Source organism: Erythranthe guttata, chromosome 7 (assembly GCF_056151865.1).
Source record: "Erythranthe guttata isolate IM_541 chromosome 7, IM_541, whole genome shotgun sequence".
NCBI lineage: Eukaryota > Viridiplantae > Streptophyta > Magnoliopsida > Lamiales > Phrymaceae > Erythranthe > Erythranthe guttata.
The window spans coordinates 10,673,795-10,681,432 of NC_142539.1; the positions used below are offsets into that span (position 1 = coordinate 10,673,795).

At 35.3% G+C, this 7,638-nt stretch overlaps 1 protein-coding gene and 1 long non-coding RNA gene across 2 annotated transcripts; both read right to left on the minus strand.

Annotated features, from left to right (window-relative positions):
- Positions 1-2,146: 2,146 nt before the first annotated feature.
- LOC148769196 (uncharacterized) lies at positions 2,147-2,817 on the minus strand. The gene is made up of 2 exons (XR_016032035.1): positions 2,620-2,817; positions 2,147-2,579 (listed from the first exon to the last, which is right to left on the minus strand). It is a non-coding gene; the product is annotated as an uncharacterized LOC148769196 (long non-coding RNA).
- A 764-nt stretch (positions 2,818-3,581) lies between these two features.
- Positions 3,582-4,268, minus strand: LOC148769197 (secreted RxLR effector protein 161-like). The gene has a single exon (XM_088820287.1). It carries the CDS (start codon positions 4,266-4,268, stop codon positions 3,582-3,584), a length of 687 nt encoding a protein of 228 aa, XP_088676413.1.
- Between the last annotated feature and the right edge of the window lie 3,370 nt (positions 4,269-7,638).

Below are 7,638 nucleotides of genomic sequence, written 5' to 3' on the forward strand. Positions count from 1 at the left end.
GACAAAAAAAACTCTCTAAAAAGACATATAATATGGGACAAAGGGAGTATATTGCAAAGTCATATTCTATTATTGAATTTTGGAGGGAAAAGAAGAGATTCTAAATCAAAATGATCCATACCACAAAGTGTAATATATATAAAATTGGGGTAAACATTATAAAACCTCACGTGTTATGACAAACCTGCACCAAATTTCCATGTATTTCATTTTTTCTTGCATGAAATTCCCGTTTCCGTTAATAGTTAACACCGTTAATTATAAAAGGAATTTTATGCAAGTTTTGTGTAACATATGAGGGTTGGTGCATGGTTTGCAACAAAAGGGGCCTATGCTTAATTAATTTATTCATTAAATTCAAATTATTTTCTTAATTCAAGTTGAATCCATCTATTAATTTAAAATATGAAAACTAAAAAACTAATGTTCGAGATGGAGGTTGGAATGAATTCTCAAATTATTTATGTTTTTTTCTCATATATAATTAATCCAGAATAAATTATAAACATATATAATAATTCTAATAAAATAATTATATATTTTAAAAAATCAAAATTTTATCTATGTTTTATTCACATATAATTAATCCAGAATAAATTATGAAAATATATAATAATTCTAATAGAATAATTATATATTTTAAAAAATCAAAATTGTTAAATACATCAATAAATTATATCATATAGAAATTGACTTTTTCTTTTAAAAAAACATTCATCACATCTATTAAATTACTATTTTTCATATTGTAAATGAAAAAATGAGTCTGAATTAATTTAAGAAAATAATATGAAATTTAAACGAATAAACTAATTTTGTATACAATCCCCTTGTATTGGAGAAAATATGCACTAAATTCCCCTTTGTTATGAAAAACAAAATTCATAAAATACCCTCCATAGCAATGTTTTCTGAACCGGACCGACGATAAAACCAGACGACCATTTTGGGTCATGGGTTTATAGGGTCGAACCGGTTCAACCGGGTTTTTGATTTTTTTTAATATGCCATCATTTTATTAATTCTAATGTTTTTAAAATATTATTATTATCTTTATATTTTTAATCTCCCAATTATTATTTTCACTTTTATCTACTTCACCTCACTTTTTACTATATTTTATTGCTTATACTCTATATTTTTCCATTTTTTTTTCTTCAATTCCGGCAATCAGCCACCCCTATTCGACCACTCATGACTAGATCTGGCCACCCACTACTAAGTTTGTGAAGGTTCGCTCAAATCTAGCCATAAATAACCAACTCAACGGTGATTCGAGACTTTTTTGATGAAAACCGGGTTCTTTGACTAACTCGTCGGTTCTCGGGTTTTACCCGGTCGAACCGGATTTTTGTCATTTGACCCCGGTTTTCAATTTTTCTGGTTTTAGATGTTCGACCGGACCGCTTTATTGCCGGGTCACGGTCGAACCGGTCCGGTTCTAACAACATTGCTCCATAGTAAACGACGTTAAATGTTAACGGAAAGTAAAATGAAACACATGGGGGATTTACGCAAGAAAAAAAAACACAAGGAGATTTGGCTCAGGTTTTCCTTAACACAAGAGGATTTTATGCTGTTTACACTACTATATTGAAAAGGTAAAAATTCATTTGTGAAATCAAGCCCATAACATAGCTATGGTTTTGAAAACTTAGAGCTGTTCCAAGGCAACCAAAACCTCAGCCATCCTTGGTCTCTGTTCTGGGATTTGTCTTAGGCACTGCAAAGCAATGGTTACGTTGCAGCAGTAAATGCTGCCTTATGAGGGAATTGGCCCTCTAGTTTCGGGTCCATAATTCGAGACAGATTTTTCTTGCGACGCAAATACGGTTTAGCCTAATTTAATAGATTGTAGTCATTAACAGGCCTTCTTTTTATAATCAAAGGGATTTGTTATGACTTATGACATAATTAACAGCATCAAGAATTTAGATATAATTGAACCTGTTGCAACATATTCCGGTGCAGTGTAACCAAGTGTACCCACAACTTGAGTCGATACATGAGTCCTATTGCCTGTCGGACCATCCATAGCCAAACCAAAATTGCACAATTTTGCGTTAAATTCCTGCAACCAAGATAATAATTTCAAACAATAAATGATTTAAAGTCACTAATCGTTAACACACACACACCACACACACACGCACACACACACACACACACACACACACACACACACACACACACACACATACCCCATCCAAAAGAATGTCAGCGGTATGAAAACTTCGGTGTATGATTGGGTATTCATTGTGATGCAAGAAAGCTAGTGCTCGAGCAACATCCACGGCCACTTTGATTCTTGTCACCCAAGTCATTGTTTGATCGTGTGATCCTATGTCATTGTTCGGTGTACGATTGGGGTTAGTAATCAATGTTTATACACATCATCATGTAAGTCATCAAAAAAACAATTAGTATATTGCAAAAATTATTACCTCGGAATAAATGACGGTCTAAGCTTCCTTTGGAATTGAATTCATATACCATAATCATGTAATTTTCTTGGGAGCAATATCCAATGAGTTTAACTATGTTTGATGACGAAATCGATTCAAATAGTTAATCTCCTTCTGCACAAATTGTAGTGGTTGGTTGGTTGGTAAAAGTTACCAAGCACTCTTTCACGCCTTGAAGTCCTTTTGTACTACACATCTTGACGGCAACAGGTGTTCTGAATCCAGGTTCGGAAGCAGTAAGAGTGTGCGTTCTCATCAATCCATCCTTTCGAAAAATGACCAAACGCTCCTTCCCCTAAAACCGAGTACGGTCGAAAGTTTCTCGTCGCCTTTTTCAATTCTTCAAATTCTACCTGCTGTTAGAGTAGGTGACCAACAAGCCAACATGTGGCTGTGGTCTTTCGTTTTTATTATTGTAATAAACGAACCTTTATTCGTATTAATGATAAAACAACTTGGCATTCTATATCTTTGTCCCTTTGTCACAGGCATAGATATAGTCCTTACAGTTATTACAAGTACGAGTAAATGATCGTTAGGCTCGTGAGATATTTACTTTAGTATTATAACTGTTAAACGTGTTCCTAGTCGAAGGGTTACGCCACCAATGAGGATATCGGCCTTTCCCATTAAGAGACTAGCACGGAAGCTGGGCTAAATGTCTAATAGTGGCGGAAGCTGGGCTAAACGGCCTCTTTTCAATGCGAACGCGGGGTCAATGTGTAGCACCCCCCTTCTAGACGGGCGATAAATCGAACCGGTTTATCGGAATATTTATCAAACTAGCGGAAGCAGAGGATCTCTTTGTAATTTTTGAAACATTGGAATGGGGTGAAAATGCAATTATTAAATAGAGTACTTTAATACTAGAACTAGTTTGAGTTATTAATGTGAATCATAGCGGTTATATGATTCATTCATCATATTCCCTTCTATGTATCACGCCACTAATAACCCTTACTATTCTAATCCATAATAGCCCCTTTAATTTTGTCTTGTTAGGACAAACCCTGTTAAATCCAAATATAATATGTGCACACATAATAGGAAACAGGAAAAACAGAAACATTTGATTAAATAAATTAAGTGTCAATTATATAATCATAACTCATCAAATCATGGATTGCTCAAAAGACCCATTCTAATAACATGTTCCTCATATGTCTTTATAGGCAATCCCTTGGTTAATGGATCAGCAACCATAAGAGTTGTACTTAAATTTTCTATTGACACTTGTTGTTTCTGGACTCCTTCTTTAACAACCAAGTACTTAAGATCCATGTGCTTGGATCCACTTGAATACTTTCCATTCTTAGAGAAGAAAACGGCTGCGGTGTTATCACAATATGTCTTCAAAGGCTTAGCAATTGAGTCAACAGCCTTAAGCCCTAAGATAAAATTTCGCAACCACAGTGCATGACTCGAGGCCTCAAAACATGCTACAAACTCAGCCTCCGTTGTGGAAGAAGCAATAATACTTTGCTTTATGCTCTTCCAAGAGATTGGTCCACCAGCTAGTAGAAATACAAAGCCCGATGTGGACTTTCTACTATCTACACAACCAGCAAAATCGGAGTCTGAATAACCAATAACCTCTAATTGGTCCGATCTCCTATAAGTAAGCATGTAATCCTTTGTTCCTTGAAGGTACCTCATAACCTTCTTTGCTGCTTTCCAATGATCTATTCCCGGATTACTTTGATATCTACCAAGTACTCCCACTGCATAACTAATATCTGGTCTAGTACAAGTCTGTGCATACATCAGACTTCCAACTGCTGATGCATATGGAATCAATTTCATTTTCTCCTTTTCCAAATCATTCTTTGGACATTGCTTTTCATTTAATTTATCACCTTTTCGTGATAGGAGCATTAATGGCTGAACAAAACTGCATATTAAATCTTTCAAGAACTCGATTGATATGTCCTTTCTGAGACAAGCCTAACAATCCTCGAGATCGATCTCTAAAGATCTCTATCCCAATGACATAATTTGCCTCACCCATATCAACCATCTTAAAATTCTTGGAAAGATAATTCTTGGTTTCATGAAGTAAACCAAGATCACTACTTGCTAGTAAAATATCATCCACATACAAGACTAAAAAGATAAACTTGCTCCCACTGACCTTTAGATATATACACTGGTGTTGGGTGCTAAATACCAACACGCAAGTGTACGTATCGCAAACAAGTAGTAAAGTAGATTCGTGAGAGTCGGATGTCGATCCCACAGGGAATACGTAAATTATTTAATCCTAAGTACCAAATCCTAACAATTGTGATTTTTATCCAGCCTACGCAGGGTTGTCAAATTAATTAACTAAATAAATTAAACTAATTAAGAAAGCAAGTAATCACGAGAAAATATCAATATAAAACGGATCTAGGATTTTATCTTCCCCCTATGCGATAATTCTTCACCCAATTAATTTCCTATCATGCAAGTTACGATTCCCGATTATTAACCCAAGACACGAAATTATTCATAACCAGCTGTCGCTGCGCTATAAACCTATTATTCATAAAAGATTCACTATATGTCTATGCAAACCTAGTATAAATAAAGCATTAAATGTCAAGTCTCGCAAAACGGCTACCTAAGGTATTATCTGTATGTCTACGATAATACATGCAATCAACACACGCATTCGGTGAAAAACTACTCGAAGGCTCTTCTATCCCTGTTCTAATTATTAAAACGATCTGTCAATCAATTCTAACAATAACAAATAGCAACATAAGTTAGCTACGCTCATGCACTAAATAAATCCAGATAGAAGAAATAATCGAAGAATTAAACTTGCATAAAAGTAGAAAAATAGGTTCGAATTACCACATAGGGTTCCAATGAAATCCTAGAATAAAAACTTAGCTACTCATGTTCGTTACGGAAAACATAATAAAAATACGAAAAATCATAAAAACAATAAAAGAGGAGAACTATGATGAAGAGTCGTCAAGTCTTCGTCTTCGTTCTTGCTCCTTGATTGCGTGTCGAAAGATAAAAACTAAAAACTAAAATAAAGATGAAAGGTAAAAAGATCCAAGATAGGTCTAATTGTGTGCTTGTGGCCTTTAAATAGGGTGCAAAACTATAATAGGGCGGGTTTCCTTGTGTAATTAAAATTCCTTCACTGCGCCATCACGCCCATCCGGACGGCCGTGTGAGATTTTGAACTAAAATCCGCACGGCCGTGCGGTCTTTGATTCTCCAGATTTCTGATTTTTTCACTTTTGGCCCACTTTTTCTCTGAATTTGCAGTTTTCACCCCAAAAGTTGCCAATTCTTCAATTTGCACCTAAAATACAAATAATAACCAAATTAAGCACCAATTATCGTAAAAACACATCAAAAGCTCCAATTAAAAGATAGAATTAAGTGTATAAATATACACTTAACACACCCCCAAACTTGAACTTTTGCTTGTCCTCAAGTAAAATCAAATTAATAGCACAAAACAAAACCATACATCTCATTACATAGATCGATGGGTCAACTTCGCGTTTTCAGAACTTGCAATTATGATGACAATTCATAGGTATTCGCAAGCTTAACATTCAACGGCACTTAGTCACTCATTATTACCAAAAACCACAAATCATACAATTGCTTCAAGTATCCAATATTTGCAAGTTAAAGAAAGAAAGAATTTATACTTACATGCATATATTTGACTCCAAATACTCACCAAATTAGTCTACTCAACTAATATTGAACAATAAGCTCTTGGGATCATTGGGACTTTGTGGCTTTCAATTGTTAGGCTCTTTGGTCCGAGGTAGGTAATATGGGTATGTGTGGCTAATTTTTCTGGAAGTGAGGTGATTACGCCAAAATTTGAAAGATAGGCGTTTGAAACAATGAATTCACCTCTAGGGACTTTAATAAACTCGACTCTCCAAAATTCACACGTCAACACTTTTGCCTTGAGGCAATGACTCGAGTTTTCAACACAATTCATCCACTAGTCCTTATTTCTCCCTTCTAATCTATTCTTCTTCTTCTTTTTCTTTTTCTTTTTCTTTTTTTTTTTTTTTTTTTTTTTTTTTTTTTTTTTTTTTTTCGAATCGAGTAATTTAGATATATATATAAAAATGCACATATATATCTATTTCTCTTTTTATCTATTTTTTTTTTTTTTTTTTTTTTTTTCGAAGAAGAAGAAGAAGAAAGATCTTATAAAACATTTCGACCGAAATCCAAGGGATAATTATTCAAAAATCTCCACTTTTCTACCTTCTACATATTGGCTAAAAGAAAGAACACCTTTTCTCTCCGAGGCTCAAATCAAGGTTCTAAGGATAAAAATTTAAAGGTAGGCTTGAAAGGCTCAAACGGTTCAAAGAAGGCCCAAATCACATCCCAAATCGCTTACTACCCAACACTTCGTATCATAAATGTCTTAAGGTGAGATTTAAAACCGAAGAAAGCATGATTGAGCACAAATAAATTCCAAATTTAAAATGCAAAACATTCAACCAAAGCAATGCATAAGGTGTGATTCCTAGCAATAATTCACTTCTACGTTCCGTTGAATCGAAAGCTAAACAAATACTAATTCCTTATCAACATAAAACAAGCAATTTCATCATCAAACACTGACCATCTCTCATCATCATAATTCATCGATGCATCGAATTGTTATTTTTTTTTTTTTTTTTTTTTTTTTTTTAGAAAGCAAATAAAAAAAAAACGGAAAAATTAAAACACGCAAAAGAAGCATGCAAACTAAAAAAAATTAAAACACAAATAAAGCGCACATAAACGAAAACAAGTAATTAACCACCCCCAAACTTAAAATTCACATTGCCCTCAATGTGATTTGCCCGGAGTTTAAGGATAGAAAACACCTGTTTACGCGTCGGGACCATCGTCGGGCTGCTCGTCAACTCCGCCTTGCGCATGAGCATTACCATCTCCTTCATCATCCGAAAGCTCGGGTACCGGCTCAAGGATCGGTGCGGGCAAAGGAGCCGGTTCGGCGCACTCGGGATTGCCGCACGCCAAATGTCGCACTATGGCTTGAAGCATCTTCCCCGACCACCGTTGGAGGGACTCGATCGTGCTCACCTTGTGCTCCACCGTGGCAAGCCGATTTCTCGTGATCACCAACTCGCGCTCCATTCGTCTTTGAAATCGCCGGTCCGAACTTGTGCTTGGACCCTCG

Coding starts and splice junctions, on each gene's coding strand:
- LOC148769197 (XM_088820287.1), bottom strand. CDS start 4,268: ATGAAATTGATTCCATATGCATCAGCAGTTGGAAGTCTGATGTATGCA.